Below are 23,995 nucleotides of genomic sequence, written 5' to 3'. Positions count from 1 at the left end.
TACAATTGTAAGAGTTTGCTTGAGGTCTATTAGCAGTATATATTAAAGCTGCGTTAAAGATTTGCATGTAGCGCAACCTGTTGAAACGTTTGGAGAGCTGCAAAAAAGTCGAGTTAGGGACTTGGGCCTACCGTTTGGACTCCTGGGTGTAGAAATTACTCTGGGCCCATTGTTGGCCCTCGGGACTCATCTGCAAACCCGTGGCGAGCTGCAATCGCTGGTCACGCCTCCACGGGAAGCGCGACGGGAGAAACTAATTTTGGTCTGCCTGCCTCGCTGGCAGTGACCCCCAGGTAAGTCCTGGGAGTTGGGCTTGGAGCAGACAACCTGTGATTGGTGGCCGCAGAGGCTGCTGAAGAATCGTGAGCGATACCTGCCTTGCACGAATGGGTCCTTTAAAGTGTTAGGCTCCTCAGCCCACCTGCTGCTGAAACCCTCAACGATGCTTTTGTCACTTCCGGACTCAACTATTCCAGTGGTCTCCTGGCCACTCCCCATCCTCTACTCTCCGTAAACTTTAGCTCATCCAAAACTCTGCTTCCCTAACCTAGCCCTTGCGAAGTCCAGCTTACCCATCACCCCTGTCTTCTCTGACCTACATTGCCTCCCGTTCCCCCGATGCCTCAAATTTAAAATTCTCTTCCTCCACGTTTAAATACCTTCATGTCCTCGCCCTTCCTTAATTCTATTACCTCCTACACCCCCCTCCCCCTTCCCCTTCCCCCGAACTCTCCGTTCTTCCGATTCTGGCCTATTGTGCATTCAATACCTGTGACCCACCATTGGCTTCCTTGCCTTCAGCTGCCTCATTCCCACGTTCTGGAATTCCCTTCCTAAACCCCTACACCTCTGCACTTCCCTCTTTGTAACCCTCCTTAAAACCCTTCTCTGACCACAGGTCACCCCCATCCTTTTGGCTTGGCATCCTTTTTTTTTATTAAGCCTCTGAATGTTTTTTTCTACGTTAATGGTTCTATATATATGCAAGTTGTTGTTGAGGGGGTGGGTTATGAGAGAAAGGACTGAAATTACTTCTTGTAAATATTCATAAAACATAAATATTGTGTGTTGACCAACTTTTGGGAAGATTTCATGTGAACTAATACACCTTGCTGGGACTTTATTGACTATTAGTTGCTGTACAGGTGACCTTTAATATTAGTTTCACTGTAACATAAACCTGGATAGTGCAAAGGATACCATTTTTTCCTAGGTATCTTTAGATCCTCTTTTAGTATCAGGAGTTCAATTACAAAAGAACTGGAGGACACCTCTGCTGCTGATGAAGTATCCAAATCCTACCTGTCTCCTACAAAATCCTTCCTTCTGTTGTCTTTGCCATAAATAATTACTTCTTTGCATGATTTTAGAATTCCTTTTTTAAGTGGCGTATCTGCCAAACCTTCTTTTGAAGCCAACATTTCAGCTTCAGTTTCAATGAAGCCTTGAGGCTCTGAGTCTGTTGCAGCCCTATTAGTGCTATTTGTACTTTGAACCTGATATTCAGTAAGGCCTGACATTCTCTAATTGGCTTCCCAGGCAGAAGTGTACGATAGTGATGAAGTGCTATGTGGAAATTCTTAGCAGATGGGGAGAGGTATACAAATTTGCGTACTATGCATGTTAACTGGCTGCTGAGCTTAAATGTGATTTGCTACCTCTGATCATCGCAATTTCATTTGCAGGTTTATGTTGATGTAATGGGTAAACTGTTGCAATTCTCAAAGGGGAACTCGAGGTTCCAAACAATTTCTATTTAATGCAGACACATCACTCCTTCAGTATCTAGTTCCGTGCACCATCAACGATTAAAAGTTCTTGTATGCAGGAAAAATAAGCTTCCAAGTGGATGTTTTCCAAGAGAGCTCACCTTGATTACCATGGAGGGAACATTAGCAGCCCTTGTCTTCAGATCGTTAATGTCATGCTAATTGCTATTGGTTCCAGACAAATCTCACCATACTGTATTTTAACTAACCTCATTCTCCCCCTGCCCCACTCCCCCCATCACAGTGTAAGATACTAACACAAAACTCTTCTGTCTAATCGCTTGCAAAAATCTGTTTTTTAATACTCCTAATTGGACAAGTTCCCCTTAGGACAACATGGTGTTGCAGTGCTGTGGAGTGTAAGAGGCAGACGTGAGTTTGTAGCTCAAGAAACAGCAAGTTCCTGATTTTAGCAATAGTTTAGGGGAAGATCCCAGGCTAATCTCATAGAATTAGTGTCCTCATTGCCTATAAAATCATAACTTTTAAATTAACTTTTAAACCCTATTAAATTAAATGGCTCAGTCTCTGAGATGGAAGGTTGTGGGTTCAAGTCCCACTCCAGAGACTTGAGCACGTAATCTAGGCTAAAAGTTAAGTTTAGTACTAACTGAGTGCAGCACTCCATCGGAGGTGCCGTCTTTTAGGTGAGACGTTAAATTGAGGCCGCGTCTGCCCTCTCAAGTGGACGTAAAAGATATTATGGCACCATTTCGAAGAAGAGCTGGGGAATTCTCCCTGGTGTCCTGGCCAACATTTATCCCTCAACCAACATCACTAAAACAGATTATCTGGTCATTATCACATTGTCATCTGTGGGAGCTTGCTGTGCGTAAATTTCCCTCCTTCCCTCCACAGTCTTCAGGTTTTTAATATCCAAACTTGGTATCACCTGATCACTACTCCCTCAATTTACCTTGTCTTCTGTGTCACTCTTCAACCTTTTAGTAAATTTGCATCATGGGCTCTTTGACTTGGATTCTCAATTTTTTTTTATATAAAGGAAGGGAAATCAATCCAATCCACCCTATTCTTTTATTAAAGAAATTAAGCTGAAGAGTGGCCTTGGCTGGAGTCTGAGAGTAGGACACCAACCCATCCTGTTTTTGAGCAAATGGCACATAGCTTGGGTGACCTAAAGCATGAAGGTTAAAAATCAAATGTTAAAAAATTCAGAGGCAAAGGCTTCTCATAATTAGCAGTAATAAGCTGTGTGAAGTAGTAACAGAGGGTTGTTGATCTCTGAAGCACAAAGTGACTTCTCAGCAGAAAGCATTAAGTTTAGGAATTGACTGTATTTTCTACTTGAAGTGATAACAACACATTAGAGCTGGAGATTAGATTTTCCAGATTTTTTTTGCATTAAATAAAAACGATCATGGGTCTAGACTTTTAATTAGGACTACGAAAAGAAATGGATTTAGGGAATATTATGTAGTATTATTCTAAGATACATACCCCTAACCTGTTTGGGAAGTATCTTAATTTCAATAGTGTATTAAGCTAGTCATACAGACCAGAAATGTTGAATCTCGGCTCATTTATGTATATTATATTTTAAAACAAATTTCTGCAGTGTTGTACTGACATGTATTAACGAGCTCCTTGAACACAGCACAATATGAAGTTCAGTGTATGAGTTTGAACACTTTATACCATCATTGCATTGTTCAGCCTACAAGATTTATTTCCATGTATGGGTATAACAAAATACACCATTCAAATGGCAAGCAGCTTGAGGCAGAACAGTGATTCCATAGAGGAACAGCAAAACAATCAACAACAACTTCAATTAATCTGAAAGTTTTAAAATCACCAGAAGGTCATAACATTTTGAAAGAATGAGGCACAGGAGCTTTCTATTGTTGAGGAACTTGTCCCATTTCCAGATGTGCCATATGATATAATTCTATTGTCTCATGGGATAGAAGTAATCTATTTAATAGCTGGGGTGGGTCATATTTTTGATTCAAGGAGAAGCAATAATGAAATGACCAACTTGCGTAGTATTTTTGCTGCTTTGTGATGCAGGACAATTTTCCTGATCACTGCTCGCCACGAAGAAGGCATTAGGAAGGATGAAGAGACGGTCATGAAGGCCCCGATTTTAACTGAGGGGACAGTTTTGCAGCAAAAATAAGGCCCGGGGTATTTTAACTCCTGGGCCTTGTTTAAATGCCGCTGTCCAACTTCCCACCCATTTAGGGTGGGTGGGATGTGGCACAAATTTTATTGGGCTCTAATTTGCTGTAGCAGGGCATCGAACAGTGTCGGTCATTAGTTAAACTTGCCCTTGCATGTTTAGATTTTAAAATGTTTTTGGGTGGCGGGTTGCTGAAAGTGTGAGCTGATAATGTCGCAACAAGGGAAACAGGGCATCTGGGACCTGAGTGAACAGAGCAAGCAACTGTGTATCATCTTCACCGATCAGATTGAAGGATTGTGAAATCAACAGCACAAGGACTGAAAAAGAAATGTAAATTAGAGTGTGTGAATTTAATGTCAAATCAGGTACAGAAAGAGAAATAGAGAGGGAAAGGAAGATTGGATGAAGGGAGAGGGGGAAAAAAAGAGAAAGGTAAAGTAAATTTTAAAAAAAATACTTGTAAAAATTAATTTTCATGCTAGAAAGGTTGACTGGCAGTAATTAACTACGATCACGTCGTTGGAAGGGTACTTAGACTGAAATGGACAAGACTTAACTTTCTGCGACGAGTTTAGTTCATATCTACAGCACAAATACAGGAACTTCATGCCATTCAGTGCGTTTCAATGGTGAGGCAGACAGCGAGATGACATTTGCGCAAAGCTAACGGAGCGGAGCACCTCGGACAGCAACTTTTGGATATCCGCGTTTAACCATACATTTGCTCCTCGCCTGAAGTTGTTGCAGCATTTGCGCATAAGTAACAGCGAGCGCCATTAGCCTCACCGTTATTTTGACAGCAAATTCTGGCCCAATGTGTTTAATTGTCTATTTGCACCCACTTACGAAAACCTCAATAAGAACACATTGATGCAGTGAAAGAAAAATAGAAAATGCTGGAAGCACTCAGCAGGTCGGTCAGCATCTGTAGAGAGAACTGATGAGTTACGCTTTCGGGTCTTTGATGAAGGGTCCACATCCAGAACATGAACTCGTCAGGTTCTTTCTCCACAGAGGCTCCCTGACCTGCTGAGTGTTTCCAGCATTTTCTGGTTTTTGTCTCAGATTTCCAGCATTTTGCAGTTTTTGTTTTGCTTTTTGTTCATGCTGTTGCAGTGGTTATTCCAACAGACAGATCCATCAAAACAGACTTGCAACTCCATCGTTCTGCCCTTATTTGGTTTGTCCATTAATTAGATAAATTAAGGGTTGTAATCCTCTGCTGGACATACACAGTCTGTTTTCTGCCATGTGCTGTTGTGAAATTGTTGTGCGGTTACTGGAAAATGTTCTTCTAGCACAAGAAGAGCGGTCTTGTTTAGGAATCCAGTCAATATTGTATAAAGGCAAAATCTTTTTTGTAGAACAAGTCAGTACAGTCTTAAAACACACACAGGCCCTTTATCCTTTGTCCTTATCCTCATTTTCCCTACCCACAGGACTTCAAACACATTGGCCTTAAATTCTGCAGGGGTGTTCCCAGGTTTCTGCCTTTTTTTCATAAGTTCTGCCAGTCTCCCATTTTTTTTTTAACAGGAGCCCTAGAGAGCCCTGCCAAAATATCACGGGAACTTTCCCAAACCATCTTTATTGTTGGCCATTACAGGTCAAGTAAGGCAGTACTCTCTTGTGGAGCCTGGGTGTTACGTTTACTATATTCCGGTCTCATTTTAAATCTTTCTGTACTGCAGTGTTTAGTGGAGTTACAGCAGTATTTCCCACATGCTATCTTACTCTATCTCCACACCTCCTCTATGCCAACCTTTTCCAATCTTGCTCCTTTAGCGGCCTTTCATGCTGTATTCCCAGCTGCCCTCTTGGACTAGCTTCACTAGTCGATATGCTAATGCCTTGGAACAAACTGAATATTGGCTAATAGTTTTTAAACTTCAGTTTAAAAGAAATATGTATAAGAAGGAAAATATTAAATAGTACCAATAAATAAATCACTCTGAGCACGTGAGGCATTAATCCTTGGTGTGTGCTGAGTTGTCAATCTCAATGTAAGCAGCAGTGCTGTGCTACAGTTCATCTCAGTGTCTCCGACTACTCCCACTCTCCCTAGAAATAATCAGCCAGAGTTCCTGGTATTTGGTGAATCCTGCTAGGAATCTCTGTGGATGACAGGTGCTCAGCTGTGATGGTCCCTATGGTCAAGTAACATACGGACACCCCCCTGACCAGCCTCACACATCAAGAATGGCCACCTGAGATAGGTATCAGAGTAATGCCTCAACCCATGGAACCGTACTTTAGAGAGGGCGGTAAGGTTTTAAATGTGAATAGATGCAACTTTCATCAGACTCATGTGTAATTTTCAATTGTTGTCATGTGTGAAGATAGTGTCGTTGAAATCCGGGGGAAAAAATACAATTGTTACAGGTCATTATCCCATTGTCTGCCAGGTTGCGAAGACTATTAAGATTGTTTCCGTGACTTCCTCAAGGGTGATTGCTGACTTTCAAAGGCTTCTACCCCACTTCTAGCTGCTAGTCTTTAGCTTGGGCTCCATGAGGGCCACATATTCCAGATGCTGAAAGATACAACTTGAGACGACACCCAGCCGTGCCTCTCCTCCACCACTCTCAACCCCCTCGACTGCTTCTGTGTTGTCAGACTGCTTGTCCGACATCTTGTCTTGGATGAGCCGCAATTTCCTCCAGTTAAACAGCGGGAAGACTGAAGCCATCATCTTTAACCCCTGCCACAAGCCCCGTACCCTTGCCACCAATTCCATCCCTTTCCCCACCCACGCTCTCAGTTTCAACCTCTGTATCCTATTCGACCCCAAGCTGAGCTTCCAATCCCTTCTCCATTACAAATACAAATTCAACAAAAAAAAACAAACAGGGAAAAAAAACAGAGAAAAAAAAACACAGAGAGAGGCAGAAACATCCGGAAGGCAGAGAGAGCCAGCAAATGACCCATTATATTAAAAACAGACAACATTTGTTCGCTGGTGGGGTAACGTGTAGCGTGACATGAACCCAAGATCCCGGTTGAGGCCGTCCTCATGGGTGCGGAACTTGGCTATCAATTTCTGCTCGACGATTTTGCGTTGTCGTGTGTCTCGAAGGCCGCCTTGGAGTACGCTTACCCGAAGGTCGGTGGATGAATGTCCATGACTGCTGAAGTGTTCCCCGACTGGGAGGGAACCCTCCTGTTTGGCGATTGTTGCGCGGTGTCCGTTCATCCGTTGTCGCAGCGTCTGCATGGTCTCGCCAATGTACCATGCTCTGGGGCATCCTTTCCTGCAACGTATGAGGTAGACAACGTTGGCCGAGTCACAGGAGTATGAACCATGCACCTGGTGGGTGGTGTCATCTCGTGTGATGGTGGTATCTGTGTCGATGATCTGGCATGTCTTGCAGAGGTTACCGTGGCAGGGTTGTGTGGCGTCGTGGACGCTGTTCTCTTGAAAGCTGGGTAGTTTGCTGCGAACGATGGTCTGTTTGAGGTTGGGTGGCTGTTTAAAGGCGAGTAGTGGAGGTGTGGGGATGGCCATAGCGAGGTGTTTGTCCTCATTGATGACATGTTGAAGGCTGCGGAGAACATGGCGTAGTTTCTCCGCTCCGGGGAAGTACTGGACGACAAAGGGTACTCTGTTGGTTGCGTCCCGTGTTAGTCTCCTGAGGAGGTCTATGCGATTTTTTGCTGTGGCCCGTCGGAACTGTCGATCGATGAGTCGAGCGTCATATCCCGTTCTTACTAGGGCGTCTTTCAGCGTCTGTAGGTGTCCATCGCGTTCCTCCTCGTCTGAGCAGACCCTGTGTATTCGCAGGGCCTGTCCATAGGGGATGGCCTCTTTGACGTGGTTAGGGTGGAAGCTGGAAAAGTGGAGCATCGTGAGGTTGTCCGTGGGCTTGCGGTAGAGTGAGGTGCTGAGGTGCCCGTCTTTGATGGAGATTCGTGTGTCCAAGAAAGAGACTGATTCTGAGGAGTAGTCCATGGTGAGCTTGATGGTGGGATGGAACTTGTTGATGTTATCGTGTAGTCTCTTTAGTGATTCCTTGCCGTGGGTCCATAGAAAGAAAATGTCGTCGATGTATCTGGTGTATAGTGTTGGTTGGAGGTCTTGTGCAGTGAAGAAGTCCTGCTCGAACTTGTGCATGAAAATGTTGGCGTATTGGGGTGCGAATTTGGTCCCCATGGCTGTTCCGTGTGTTTGGGTAAAGAACTGGTTATCGAAGGTGAAGACATTGTGATCCAGGATGAAGCGGATGAGTTGTAGGATGGCTTCCGGAGATTGGCTGTTGTTGGTGTTGAGTATTGATGCTGTCGCAGCGATGCCGTCATCGTGGGGGATACTGGTGTATAGTGCCGAGACGTCCATCGTGGTGAGAAGTGTTCCTGGTTCAACTGGTCCGTGGGTACTGAGTTTTTGTAGGAAGTCTGTAGTGTCGCGACAGAAGCTGGGGGTTCCCTGTACGATGGGTTTCAGGATGCCCTCGATGTATCCAGAGAGGTTCTCACACAGGGTTCCGTTGCCTGATACGATGGGACGTCCGGGTGTGTTGGCTTTGTGTATCTTTGGGAGGCAGTAGAAGTCTCCCACGCGGGGATTACGTGGGATGAGAATGCGTAGGATGCTTTGAAGGTCTGGATCGAAGGTCTTGATCAGTTTGTTGAGCTGGTGGGTGTGTTCTTTGGTCGGATCTGCGGGTAACCGTCTGTAGTGTTCCTGGTTGCAGCTGACACCTCTCTGTCTGAACACGGTGATTGCCTTGGCAACGGGCAGTTGCAGGGGCAGTCTGTAAACACCATGTATTATTCAATTATGTATAAATGCGTAGGCTTCAAGGAGATCTTGAAACATTTACCTGAGGAAGGAGAAAATCTCCGAAAGCTTGTGAATTTAAAATAAAATTGCTGGACTATAACTTGGTGTTGTAAAATTGTTTACAATTGTCAACCCCAGTCCATCACCGGCATCTCCACATCATCATTACAAATACCACGTACTTCCACCTCTAACATGATACACTTCCATCCCTACCTCAGCCCATCTACTGCTGAGCTCTTGTATGCCTTTGTCCCCTACTGACTCGACTACTCCAATGCTCTCCCATCCACCACACTCCATAAACTTTAGATCGTTCACAACTCTGCTGCCCACATCCTGTCCCACTTATACATCAACCCTGTTCTTACTGTCCTACATTGGCTCCCAGTTCAATAACGCCTCAAATGTAAAATTCTCACTCTTGTGTTTAAATCCCTTCATGGCCTTGTCCCTCCCTATCTCTGTAATCTCCTCCAGCCCTACATCCCTCTTTCCCCCCCCCCCCCCCATAACTCTGCGCTCCTCCAACTCTGGCCTCTTCTGCATCCCGCACCCCCTTTGCTCTAACTTTGGCAGCCGTCTTCAGCTATTTAGGCCCTACCGCTCTGGAATTTCCTCCATAAGCCACTCTGCATCTCTACCTACCTCCCTCTCCTCCTTTTAAGACCCTCCTTAAAACCTACCTCTCACTAAGCTTTTGTCAGCCCCACTAACAGTTCTTTCTTTTGGCTCGGTGTCCATTTTTGTCTGCTTAATCCTCTGTAATACACCTGGGGGGATGTTTTTCTATGTTAAAGCGCTATATAAATGCAAGTTACTGTTATTGAGACTACATATTATCTACCAAGGATTAAAAGAAGACTTATCTGATTGAACCAAAGAAACTCTAAGCGTTGAAGGCAGCATTCTGAGAAGGATATATTAACCTTTTGTACAAATATTGCGCTCCTTGTTATTTCGTCTGTGTTTGCTTCTGCAAATCATTTTTAATTAAAAAATAAATCTTACCTGCAGTTTAGTCTGCATAAGGAGGTTATAATATTTTCTGCCTTCAAAACTGACTGGAGGCATAGTGGACCTCTTACATATTCTCCAGTAAGCAGTATATCATATTTGGGGTTGTCAGATCTGGCCTCCACTACCTCAGAATGGCACAGACTAAAGAAGTCAATTTCAGTTTGCTTACAGAAAGTGACTTCAAGTAGTTTACACAAAAATGTTATCAAAACTGCCTTCAAGAAAGGAGGGGTATAGGGAGGGAGAAACATAATGATACGTTTAACAGTTTTATTCTAATTAGTCTTTCGACCTTCCCTGCCTCTAGCTATCTCCTTTTGCTTTTTTTTCTACAACGGCCATACGGTATCTGCCCCAAGTAGTCAATCTTGAGTGAACCTAGACAGTGAGTGTCAACAACTATTTGATCTTGGAGGGCATCACAGCGGCCCAATCCCGCTCTCACCTGATGTTCACACGTTTCTACCTTTTCAAGCAGGGCCAATGACAGTGAATGGGAGTGGGAACCCAAACTGATTTCTGCACTTGCCCCAGCTCAAAATGGTGCAGAGGTCATCTGTAGCTCTTCCCCCTCCCCCCCCCCCCCCAAATCTCAGCTGAGATCAACTAACTCAGCATAGTTTGGGTTTGAATTTGGGATCTTCCTGATCTACTACTTAAAATTTACCTTTTTCTCTCTGATACATTACAACTGTAATAGATTCACAACTATAGTTCAAAAGCCACTTCCATCCCCTCCAGGTGAACATGGAGAATTTATGCCTCAGTTTTTAAACTTGTTCATCTGTAACGCCTCCATACTCATTGATGATAGATGAATGACTTGGCTTCATCAACACATTAACAAGCAATAAAAAATTAAGTGTTGTGCCCATAGGAAATTTAACTAAAGACAGGAATATCTAGTTTCCATCATTTTACATGACTGAAAGTTTTCTTGTAGTGGTCACAGAGCCAAATTATAAAGTGTTTAATTTACTGAATTTGATGCACGGTTTTAAAATACAAAAAGTACTTGCAGCAGGAACTTCCTGTTCACTGATTGTATCACCTCCTCCCAAGAGGAAGTTCGAATGGCATTTTTAAACACCTGCTTCAGCAGCACACATTCTTCTTGTATCAACAGATTTCCAATTGTGAATCTGACCCTGTTTCTTTCTCCCAGAAAAATTAATAATCATTTAGGTCACTCATAGAAAAGTTTCAAATAAACCTCTCTACTAAGTGAATTAGTGTATCAAATATCCAACTTTTTAAAAGAAAATAGAAATCCTGAGGTTTTATTTTATGGCTTTGTTGTGGTTTTCAACCTATGGGATGTCCTGCTGGGAAATGGGACCTTTTCTATTCTAAGCACCCATATCAGCATCAAACACTCCCAGTCAGATGTAGCCCAGTTAAATACAAAGCAAAGCTCCCTCTTCACAGTCCCAACCTCAGAAAGCAACCCAGACTGCTCCATTTCCCACACCAACATCTTTTTCATAAGAGTATAAACTCAGTATTTTTTTGTTTCTCTTTCCCTCTCCCTTCCCCAACTTTGCTGTAACAAATCATGGCCTTGTGTTATGGTCAGAACCATTATATTTGCTTGAAATTGGCACAGTGGGCGTGTCCACCATTTAGTATGGCACAGAAGCATACAGATCAGGAAAATCCCTGATTTCTACCCCTGGTCTGTGTCAGCCATGGCTCCAAGGTAGCATTCTCGCCTCTGGGTCAGAAGGTTGTAGGTTCTCACCCCACTCCAGACACTTGAGCACAAAATCTAGGCTGACGCTCCCAGTGCAGTACTGAGGGAGTGCTGGACTGTCGGAGGTGCCGTCTTTCAGATGAGATGTTAAACCGAGGTCCTGTCTGCCTTCTCAAGTGGATGTAAAAGATCCTATGGCACTATTTTGATATCCTGAGGTCATGAAAAGCGCAATATAAATGCAAGTCTTCTTTCTTATTCTTCAGTATCCCCAGAGCTGGAGATGGGCGAATTTGGCTAGGATTTTTATGCTTCTGATCCACTACTTGAAGTGATCATGTGTGGATGTCAGGTGAGGCCAGGAGACTATATGGTGGGCATGACATTAGAAGAAGAGATTTAAAAAGATGTAAGGACATTTAAGATAGAAAAGGGGGAGATAATTGATAAACTAATGAAACTTAGAGAGGATAAAACCCCAGGTCCAGATGGATCGCATCCGTGTAAACTAAAAGTAGTTAGGGAAGAGATAGCAGAGGCACTATTACATACCTTTTCTAATGAATTTTTACATGTAATAGTGCCAGAGGACTGGCTGATACTAATGTGATTCCTATAATTAAAAAGGGAGATAGAACCAGTCCAGGGAACTATAGACCAATTAGCTTAATGTTGGTGGTAGGAAAGATAATGGAATCCTTACTCAAAGAAACATCTAGAAACCAAAAATATAATAAAGAATAGTCAACACGGATTTCAAAAATGAAGGTCATGCTTGACCAACCTTATTGAATTCTTTGAAGAATTAACAGAAAGTGTAGACAAGGGCAATGCAGTAGATGTAATATATCTGGATTTTCAAAAGGCCTTTGATAAGGTGCCGCATAGAAGTCTCATGACTAAGGTCAGAGCATGTGTAGTCAGGGGACAAGTAGCAGAATGGATAGCAAGCTGGCTACAAAACAGAAAACAGAGAGTAGTACTCAAACTGGCAAAAGGTGGGAAGTGATGTTCCACAGGATTGGTGCGGGGATCACTATTGTTCACCATACACATAAACGATTTGGACTCAGGAAAAGGAAGTACAATTTCAAAATTTGCAGAGGACACCTAATTGGGGGGTATTGTTAATACTGAGGAGGACTGTGACAAAATACAGGAAGACATTAATAAACTTGCAGAATGGGTGTGTAATTGGCAAATGAATTTCAATGTAGATAAGAGTGAGGTGGTACATTTTGGTAGGAAGAATAAGGAGGCCACATATTCCTTGGAAAATAAGAGTCTCAATGGGGTAGAGGAACAGAGGGATTTAGGGGCACAGATACACAAATCACTAAAAGTAGCGATGCATTTTTTTAAAAAGCAAACTTAGCACTGGGGTTCATTTCTAGAGGGATAGAATCGAAAAGCAGAGAAGTTATGTTAAACTTGTACAGAACCTTGGTTAGACCATACTTGGAGTACTGTGAACAGTTCTGGTCGCCACACGATAGAAAGGATATAGAGGCACTGGAGAAGGTGCAAAAATGATTTACTAAGATGATACCAGAAATGAGAGGTTATATCTATCAGGAAAGATTGAATAGGCTGGGGCTCTTTTCTCTAGAAAAGAGAAGACTGAGGGGTGACCTGATAGAGGTCTTTAAGATTATGAAAGGGTTTGATAGGGTAGATGTAGAGAAGATGTTTCCACTTGTGGGGGAGACCAGAACTAAATATAAGATAGTCACTAATAAATCCAATAGGGAATTCAGGAGAAACTTCTTCACCCAGAGAGTGGTACAAATGTGGAACTCGCTACCACAAGGAGTAGTTGAGGTGACTAGCATAGACGCATTTAAGGGGAAGCTAGCTAAACACATGAGGGAGAAGGGAATAGAAGGATATGTTGATAGGGTTAGATGAAGAAGGGTGGGAGGAGGCTCACGCGGAGCATAAACACCGGCATAGACCTGTTGGGCCGAATGGCCTGTTTCTGTGCTGTACATTCTTTGTAATTTGGTTGCGCTGTAATGGATCCCAAGATTGAACAACTCACCAAAACTCTCTCGTTTCAGGCTCACACACAGGTACGATAGGGTAGTGGTTGTGGTACTGGACTAGTAAGAGATCATGAATATAAATCTTGGCATGGCAAGTTATGCAATTGAATTCAATAAATCTGATAGCACCAGGAAAATGACCATGAAAGTTACTGGATTGTCATAAAAACCCATCTGGTTCACTTAGTTCCTTCAGGCAAAGGGACCTTCCACCCCTACCTGGTCTGCCCTACACTTGATTCCAATCCCACATTACATGGTTGACTTTTAATGCTTTCTGAAGTGACCTAGCAAGCCACTCAGTTGTAACAAAATTCCTTCAAGAAGGCAGCCCACCACCATCTTCTCAGAAAGCTAAGGATGGACAATAAGTGAACCTTGCCAGTGTAGTCCGCTCCCAAGAGCAAATTTTAAAAATACCCGAAGAATTGTCACTTATCAGTAGATTGCCCCCAGAGGTCTAACTCTACCCAAAAATGAGTTGCACTTTCAGAAAAGGTGGGAATAAATGGAGAAAATTGGAGGAGAGGAACAAAGCAAGATTTGTTCTTGGAACTGAATTTATGACATTTCAGGAGTGAGGTACGTTAATGTAAGGTTTGCAGTAATAATCCCATTTGCTACTTCTCCAAGAGTGATTATCAGCAAACATCACACCGGAACATCACATAATACTTGCCACAGTTGCTGCATCTTTATCTTTTTCAGTGGTGCTATTGTAGCCTTTCCTTTGCACAAACTGTGTAGAAGTGAGCTTTCTTCTCTTTTCATAAATATGGATAGTAATTAGAAAAGACCATCCTGAGCCTCCAGCTCACCATGGAGGAAAATTATCTCTTGGTGTTGTGTGTAACAAAATGGTAAACCCATTCCTTATAACATACATACAGCACAGAGCAAATATTCTCCCCCCCCACCACCCCACCACCACCATCACCATCATGCACACTGCAGTTGGTTAGGGCCACTTTCTGTACCTTCACTAACCTTTTTTCTTAACCATTCTGTCCATCATGTGCTTAGCCTATATATGTCAATCCATATGCCTGCTGAATAAAGATTGCAGTGTATATGACTTGCCTTAGTTATTGTAATTTATTAGTACAATATTAGTATATGATGTAAATTCTCATTTAAGTTTGTTTATAATCCTTCAGATATTTTTGCAGTTGCACTGAGAGCTGCATACTTTGACTGCTCTGCCTGAATAGCTATTTATCAGTCTCCGAGCTTAAGATGTATACAGTGCTATACCTTTTTTGGCTTCTAGCCCTTGCACCATCATCGAACCAGTATAGTTGCTTTAGTAAACACTGCTGAACCCTCTCTCTTTCAGGAGGCGAGGTCTCCAGAGTGATGCATTGGATGAGTGCAGAGGCCTTTCCACTGTTTGGCATGTAATGTACCCCAGTGTGTTTATGGAAATGTTAGTGTTTGGTAACAGAGTGTGTTTTGTTTGGGAAAAGTGCTAATTTATAGAGTGCAGAAATCATTTGTTAAGCTATTCTCTATGATGTATTGTAGGTTACTAAGCTGCAAGCAGTCAGTGATGGTGCAGTAGCTGCGAGCTGCTGGCTAATAAACTTGGCATTTCAAATAGCAGAGTAGATGTAGAAGAAATATTTCATTGTGACTACCATACATTGTTATTTGTTATTGTTAATCACTAAACTGCTAAAGTACTAGAGTGCTTGGCGAAGATCCATTAAATTGTTCCTCATTTAATATTTTTCACTGACCCAGGCAGATGTATTGTTAATTAATGTTCTACTTGCCTTTGCATTGAAAAGGACATTGAACCTTATGGTACTGGGCTTACATTCATAATTAGTTGTTGTTACCAACATAAAACCCCATATCATATAGATCTTTGCCAATTTTTTTTACTTAGAGTACAGAGGAGTTTTCATTGTGACAAAGATTCTGTATTGCTGTTACCATTACAGAATTCCAAATTTAAAATAAAATCAATCCAGTTTAATCTTTTAGAAATGCTTTTGTAAATCACTCTCGTTAAAAAATTTGAAATTGGTAGCTGCCGGTTTTCATCCAAAAATCTTTTCATATCTACAAAGAAAGAACTTGCATTTATATAGCACTTTTCAGGACCACAGGATGTCCCAAAGCGCTTTATAGCCAATGAAGTACTTTTTGAAGTGCAGTCACTGTTGTAATGTAGGAAACGTGGCAGCCAATTTGCATACAGCAAGCTCCCACAAACAGCAATGTGATAATGACCAGATAGTTTGTTTTAATGATGTTGATTGAAGGATAAAGATTGGCTAGAATACGTGGTAATATCTTCCCTACTCTTCTTCGAAATAGTGCCATGGGGTCTTTTACATCCACCTGAGAGGCAGACGGGGCTTCAGTTTAACGTTTCATCCCAAAGACGGCATCTCTGACAGTGCAGCACTCCCTCAATACTGCACTGTGTCGGCCTAGATTTTTGTGCTCAAGCTTCTGGCGTGGGACTTGAACTCACAACCTCCTGACTCAGAGGCGACATGCTACTCACTGAGCCATGGCTGACACTTTTAATGCTCTTTTTATATGCAAATTTCAGCATTCGAGTCATATAGGGACAACTTTGACTTAATGGCTTTTAAATACAACCTTCTGTAGCTTGTATAATAAAAGAGATGTGTTTTTGACTACATTTTTACTTAATGTGAACCTGAGGAAGGAGGAAGCCTCCGAAAGCTTGTGGAATTTAAAATAAATTTGTTGGACTATAACTTGGTGTTGTAAAATTGTTTACAATTGTCAACCCCAGTCCATCACCGGCATCTCCACATCATCGATCCTATCATAGGAAGAGTAGTAGGCCACTCAGCCCCTTGAGCCTGTTCCGCCATTCAGTTAGATCATGGCTGATCTGTATCTTAACTCCATCTACCCGCCTTGGTTCCATAACCTATAATACCTTGCCCAATCTATCAATCTCAGTTTTGAAATTTTCAATTGACCTCCAACATCGACAGCTTTTTGGGGATAAGCGTTCCAGATTTCCACTACCCTGTCTGTCCTCACCCAGCATCCACATGTGTACATTTTCCAGAAGTCTTCACTGGATACCTATCAAGAGCAGGATATTGTATTGATTCCCTCCCCTCAAGTTCAGGTAACTCAACACAGATTGGGAGTCAAACGAATGTCATAGACTGTGTGGCTTTAGAACAACACTGCACAGTACATTTATCCATCAAGCAATTGTGGGAGCTCTCTTTTCAGTTTACTCACACTAATAAATAGATTCCAGTTATTCCTGATGGAGGAACTAACTTTGCAACTGAAGTCACAAATAGGTATACTAGAATACAACATCCTACCACAATAAGTAAGCCTTTAATCAGCATGTGATGGTTTTTATAATGGGGACATCCTTTGTAATCAATAGGCAGTCAGCACCCCATTCTAACTCATCCTGCTACTGTAGATTTAATGTTACACCAATATCTAAGTTAACAAACTCATAATGGTTGTTCTTGACTACAACATAACAAATATACCTCAATCAAATCACTTACTTTAGTACTGCTCTTTCCCTCTTCCCACCCCCCCCCCCCCCACCCCGGTACAGCGGAGGCAGTTTCTTTCAGTCACTACTATTTGCTGTCATCAGTGCTCTGTTTGTGTTTCACGTTTACAGATGGGTCAGGGGCTGTGGAGAGTTGCAAGGAACCAGCAGTTGCAACACAGAGGATACAGTGAGGAAGGCTACTACCTTGGGGAGCAGGATAGAAGGATCGCTGCTGCGAATCGCAAGCAGGCTCAGGTTGGGATTGACATGTACCACATTCTGAGAGTTGGAAGATCAAAGGAAGAGCACGGCTTCCCAGACCTGGAACTATTGCCCCCTGAGCTCAGCTTAACCATTCTGTCGTACCTGAATGCTACTGACCTCTGTCTGGCTTCATGTGTCTGGCAGGACTTGGCTAACGATGATGTCCTCTGGCAAGGGTAAGTGCTGTTCTGCGCTGTCACTCATGGCCCTGACCATGTGGAAACTTAAAGCTTTGTTGCTAGAAAGTGAAAGATAGCTTTGTGAAGTGCAGTACAGCAGATAGGAGTCAGCTTAATGTCTACAGTCAAAACTGAGGCAAAATCCTAGAAAAAATCTTTGTAAACCAAGAACAGGAGATATCTCAATTTTCTGAGGCGTGTCTAACTGTAACGTTAATAATCTGAGATGTAATCGGAGTATCCTAACCACCACAGATCCCAACTCTATACACATGACAACAATAGAATTTTACAACTCATAATAATTAAACCATCCCAGTCATTTTAGAGAAACTACTTTAACTTAAGAGTTGTAATCAGGGGAATAGACAGGCGTTTCTGCGGCCGCAACCGAGACTCCAGGATGGTGTGTTGCCTCCCTGGTGCAAGGATCAAGGATGTCTCGGAGCGGCTACAGAACATTTTGGAGGGGGAGGGCGAACAGCCAGCTGTCGTGGTGCACATAGGCACCAACGATATAGGTAAAAAAGGGGATGAGGTCCTAAAAGCAGAATATAGGGAGTTAGGAGGTAAATTAAAAAATAGGACCTCAAAGGTAGTAATCTCAGGATTGCTGCCAGTGCCACGTGCTAGTCAGAGTAGAAATAGGAGGATATTTCAAATGAATACGTGGCTAGAGGAATGGTGCAAGGGGGAGGGATTCAAATTCCTGGGACACTGGAAACGGTTCTGGGGGAGGTGGGACCAGTACAAACCGGACGGTCTGCACCTGGGCAGGGCCGGGACCGCTGTCCTAGGAGGAGTGTTTGCTAGTGCTGTTGGGGAGGGTTTAAACTAAAGTGGCAGGGGGTTGGGAACCTGAGCAGGGAGAGAGAGGAAAGCGTAACAGGAAGGGACAGAAGGTATGGAGTAATAGGTAAAGTGTTAAAAAAGGAAAAAGCAGGAACTAAGCGTCACAAAACAGATTTGAAAGTTCTTTATCTGAATGCACGTAGCATTCGTAATAAAATGGACGAGTTAACGGCACAAATAACTACGTATGGGTATGATCTTGTGGCCATTACAGAAACATGGCTGCAGGGTGACAACGACTGGGAATTAAATATGCCAGGGTATTTAACAATCAGGAAGGACAGGCAGGAAGGAAGGGGAGGTGGGGTGGCTATGTTAATAAAGGAAGGAATCACTGTAATACAGAGAAATGATATTGGGACAAAGCATCAAGATAATGAAACAGTTTGGGTGGAGATAAGGAATAATAAGGGAAAAAAAACATTAGTGGGCGTAGTATATAGGCCTCCTAATAGTTGCAACTCTGCTGGAAGAAGTATTAATCAGGAGATAGTCGGGGCATGTAATAAGGGAACAGCCATAATTATGGGGGATTTTAATTATCATATTAACTGGACAAATCAAATTGGGCAGAGCAGCCTTGAGGACGAGTTCATTGAGTGCATCAGGGATGGATTTCTTGAGCAGTATGTAACTGATCCTACAAGGGGGCAGGCAACCTTGGACCTGGTCCTGTGTAATGAGTCAGGATTAATTAATAATGTCCTAGTTAAGGATCCCCTTGGAACGAGCGACCACAACATGGTTGAATTCCATATCCAATTAGAGGGTGAGAAGGTTGATTCTCAAACAAGCGTACTGAGCTTGAATAAAGGAGACTATGATGGTATGAGAGCGGAATTGATTAAAGTGGACTGGGAAAATAGATTAAAGGGTAAGACGGTACATGAGCAGTGGTGTTCATTTAGGGAGTTATTTTACAACTTTCAAAATAAATATATTCCACTGAGGAAAAAAGGGTGTAAAAGAAATGACAGCCACCCGTGGCTAAGTAAAGAAATCAAGGATAGTATCCGACTAAAAACAAGGACATATAAGGTAGCCAAACTTAGTGGGAGGATAGAAGATTGGGAATTCTTCAAAAGACAGCAAAAAGTAACTAAAGGATTGATTAAGAAAGGGAAGTTAGATTATGAAAAGAAATTAGCAAAAAATATAAAAACAGATAGCAAGAGTTTCTATAGTTATATAAAAAGAAAAAGGGTGGCTAAGGCAAACATAGGTCCCTTAGAGGATGAGACCGGGAAATTAATGGTGGGAAACATGGAGATGGCAAAAATGCTGAACAAATATTTTGTTTCAGTCTTTACAGTAGAGGACACTAAGAATATCCCAACACTGGACAAACAGGGGACTCTCGGGGGGGGAGGAGCTAAATACGATTAAAATCACTCAAGAGATGGTACTCAGTAAAATAATGGGACTCAAGGCGGATAAATCCCCTGGACCTGATGGCTTCCATCCTAGGGTCTTGAGGGAAGTGGCAGTAGGGATTGTGGATGCTTTGGTGATAGTTTTCCAAAATTCCCTGGACTCAGGAGAGGTCCCGGCAGATTGGAAAACTGCTAATGTAACACCGTTATTTAAAAAGGGTAGTAGGCAGAAGGCTGGAAATTATAGGCCAGTTAGCTTAACATCTGTGGTGGGTAAAATTTTGGAGTCTATTATTAAGGAGACAGTAACGGAACATTTAGATAAGCATAATTTAATAGGACAAAGTCAGCATGGCTTTATGAAGGGGAAGTCATGTCTGACAAATTTGCTTGAGTTCTTCGAGGATATAACGTATAGGGTGGATAAAGGGGAACCAGTGGACGTAGTGTATTTAGACTTCCAGAAGGCATTCGACAAGGTGCCACATAAAAGATTATTACTTAAGATAAAAAATCACGGGATTGGGGGTAATATTCTGGCATGGGTGGAGGATTGGTTATCAAACAGGAAGCAGAGAGTTGGGATAAATGGTTCATTTTCGGACTGGCAACCAGTAACCAGTGGTGTTCCACAGGGGTCGGTGCTGGGTCCCCAACTCTTTACAATCTATATTAACGATTTGGAGGAGGGGACCGAGTGCAACATATCAAAATTTGCAGATGATACAAAGATGGGAGGGAAAGTAGAGAGTGAGGAGGACATAAAAAACCTGCAAGGGGATATAGACAGGCTGGGTGAGTGGGCGGAGATTTGGCAGATGCAATATAATATTGGAAAATGTGAGGTTATGCACTTTGGCAGGAAAAATCAGAGAGCAAGTTATTTTCTTAATGGCGAGAGACTGGAAAGTACTGCAGTACAAAGGGATCTGGGGGTCCTAGTGCAAGAAAATCAAAAAGTTGGTATGCAGGTGCAGCAGGTGATCAAGAAAGCCAACGGAATGTTGGCTTTTATTGCTAGGGGGATAGAATATAAAAACAAGGAGGTATTGCTGCAGTTATATAAGGTATTGGTGAGACCGCACCTGGAATACTGCATACAGTTTTGGTCTCCATACTTAAGAAAAGACATATTTGCTCTCGAGGCAGTACAAAGAAGGTTTACTCGGTTAATCCCGGGGATGAGGGGGCGGACATATGAGGAGAGGTTGAGTAGATTGGGACTCTACTCATTGGAGTTCAGAAGAATGAGAGGCGATCTTATTGAAACATATAAGATTGTGAAGGGTCTTGATCGGGTGGATGCAGTAAGGATGTTCCCAAAGATGGGTGAAACTAGAACTAGGGGGCATAATCTTAGAATAAGGGGCTGCTCTTTCAAAACTGAGATGAGGAGAAACTTCTTCACTCAGAGGGTGGTAGGTCTGTGGAATTTGCTGCCCCAGGAAGCTGTGGAAGCTACATCATTAGATAAATTTAAAACAGAAATAGACAGTTTCCTAGAAGTAAAGGGAATTAGGGGTTATGGGGAGCGGGCAGGAAATTGGACATGAAGCTGAGTTCGGATCGGTCAATGCCCTGTGGGTGGCGGAGAGGGCCCAGGGGCTATGTGGCCGGGTCCTGCTCCGACTTCTTGTGTTCTTTAGATTTGTGGTTGGGATCAGATCAGCCATGATCTTATTGAATGGCGGAGCAGGCTCGAGGGGCCGATTGGCCTACTCCTGCTCCAATTTCTTATGTTCTTATGTTCTTATTAACGTGCCAGTTGTAATATTATAATATCTGCCATTGAACTGTCCTCCATGCAGTTTCAGGTTAATCTTTTTCATACATCTTGGTGAAATTATCTCTACTGCCTAAAGGGTCATCATTATAGTCAGTCACATATTCAGTTACAATGCAGTAGAATTCTACTTTCCCAAACTGCTCCTACATGTTGTTGCTGTAGAAATTATGATTGAAGAAATAATCCTCTTCATAGTCAAAAGGTTCATGGATTTCAGACACAAGCACAGCAGATGCTGTATGTCTAATCAGATTTAGGCTTATAGTGCCAGCACATTTGCGGTTGTACCCCTGACAGCTCAATTAGTAATTGTCACATGGTTTGATACTTGGCCACAAAGTCTACGAAACTCCCAGGTTTCTATTCCTGGCTTATGTATAAAATGATATGGTGTCACTGTCCCTAGAGAAAATTACGGTCAGGGTTCCCAGCCTGAGTCGCTACACATTGATTCCTTGGTAAAAAGTATCAGTGTGGATGTTTAGTGAGGACAGGACTAGGCTCGGCTTTGAGTCCTCTGAAGCCAAATAGCCTCCATAAGTTCAATGATTAGTCCCAGACATGAAAAATAGCCACTATGGCATGGTGCCGGAGGAAACCACCCTCTTCTTTGATATAGTAACAACAAGAAGAACTATTTGGGGATGTAGAATTCAACAATACTGTAATTCAATATGTGACTGGCTACAAAGATTATCCCTGAAGGAGAAGGGGAGAAAATGAGAAGTAACTGCAGGAAATACAGCTACTCTGAAGAAACATGTCTTTACTAGGCTAGCTTATTGTTAACGCCAAAAGCAGTCTTTTAAAAACATAAGACAATTACCATAGAATCATAGAGGTTTACAGCACAGAAGGAGGCCACTCGACCCATTGTGCCTGTGCCGTCTTTGCTAGGGCAATCCATAAATTAATCTCGCTGCCCTGATGTTCATGACGTATTAAAAGTTATATGTCCATGTTACTGAATACTTAATGTAAAATTTCACAATCTAATTTGTGAGGGTTTCTATTTGTAATTATTTTAAACATGCAAATGAAAATTCATCCATTGAAAGTTAAGCGTTTTAAAAGTTAAAGAGCCAGATTTTGCTGTCAAAATAACGGGGAGGCTAGTGGTGCTTGGCGTTATTTATGCATAAATGGTACAGCAACTTCAGGGGAGGGGCAGATGCGTGGTTAAATGCGAATATCCAAAAGTTGCTGTCCAAGTTGCACCACTCCACCATTAGCTTTACATAAACTGCTTCCAGTGACGTACATTGAATGTCATGAAGTTGCTGTTTTTGTGCAGTAGAAACAAACTAAACTCGCCGCAGATATTTAAGCACAATTACCCTTTTAACGTGATAAGTGTTAGTGACTGCCAATCAACCTCTCTGGCACTGAAAATTAACTATTATAAGTGTGGAGTCTCATTCCTGCAGATTGTGAATTGTTTTGAGAGATTTTAAAAATGTCAAATTTTAAATTTTAAATTTTTTTTCTTGCTTTTCCTTTGTCTCTTTTTTTCTCTCTCTCAAAGCAATCTTTCTTTCCCTCTCTTTGGGCCCGATATTAGCACCAGCTATCGGGTGCGTTCCTGGTGGGGGGGGGGGGGGGCTCCAAAAATCGGGGAATCCCGAAGCGGGTCCGGAGCCCGGCTCCAACCCACCCACTTCCGGGTTCCCCACAGACGCGCCGACGTGCGCGCGCAGCCCCCGCATGTGGGACTCCCGCAGGCAATTAAAGCCGGCGGGGTGCCACTTAACAATGTTTTTCTTGCTATTTCAGGTCATTTACAGACCTGATTAAGAGAATATTTCAGGAGGGGTGAGACTGTTTCCCATACTGGGGGAAACACTCCCAGTTGAAATGGACGTGTTGCAGCTATCAGCCTGTGGCAGCTGCAAAGGTCCATTTGACAGGTGGGGGTGGGGGAGACCCTCACTCATTGCAGGAGGCCACTTTGTCACTTTGGACAAAGTTTGGCCTCCACCACCCTCCTCCTAACAATAAAATTCACCAACTTGCACACTTACCCCGGTGTCCAGACACATGTACCTACCTTGCGGACCCCCTCAGATGTACATCTTCCGGATGGGGGCCTCCATAGCTGCAGTCATGACCTCCTCGGAGGGCGAACAGCCTCGCCGGCCACACCGTCCACCTCTGACACGTGGAGCTCCACAACACAGTGCTGTGACACATCGACCTGTACAGCAGCAGGGAGGGCAACCGCAGAGAGAGATGCTTCGCAGAGGGCACTACCCTCGCCACAGGGTCCACAGACCGAGGCTCAGCTTCCTGGACCTCTCTGAGCAGCAGTGCACACGGAGGCTCAGAGTCACTCAACATGAAGTCGTGGACATCTGCAGCCTCCTTCATGCCGAGCTGCTCCCGGCTGGCCCGAGCACCATCTTACCTGTCGCTGTCAAAGTCACCACTGCCCTCAACAACTTCTCCTCCGCATCCTTCCAGGGTGCCACCGGGGACATTGCCGATGTCTCTCAGTCGTCTGCACAAAAGAGCCCTGCAAATACACTTACACCCACCCTGCAGTGACACAATGGGTGGCATCAGGTG

The 23,995-nt window shown here is 43.1% G+C and overlaps 1 protein-coding gene across 5 annotated transcripts in view; it reads left to right on the top strand.

Annotated features, from left to right (window-relative positions):
- The window catches only part of fbxo8 (F-box protein 8), a 125,240-nt gene that overhangs the window by 77,144 nt on the left and 24,101 nt on the right, over positions 1-23,995 (top strand). For all 5 annotated transcript variants that reach the window (XM_067982501.1, XM_067982502.1, XM_067982499.1 and 2 more), the window contains one exon: positions 17,106-17,416. In XM_067982501.1, coding sequence (XP_067838602.1) covers positions 17,106-17,416 — 311 coding nt within the window. The remainder of the gene's footprint in view (positions 1-17,105; positions 17,417-23,995) is intronic.

The sequence above is a fragment of the Heptranchias perlo genome, chromosome 4, assembly GCF_035084215.1.
Source record: "Heptranchias perlo isolate sHepPer1 chromosome 4, sHepPer1.hap1, whole genome shotgun sequence".
Classification (NCBI taxonomy): domain Eukaryota; kingdom Metazoa; phylum Chordata; class Chondrichthyes; order Hexanchiformes; family Hexanchidae; genus Heptranchias; species Heptranchias perlo.
Note: the sequence above shows the minus strand (reverse complement) of the source record. Positions and strands in the feature narration are given on the sequence as shown.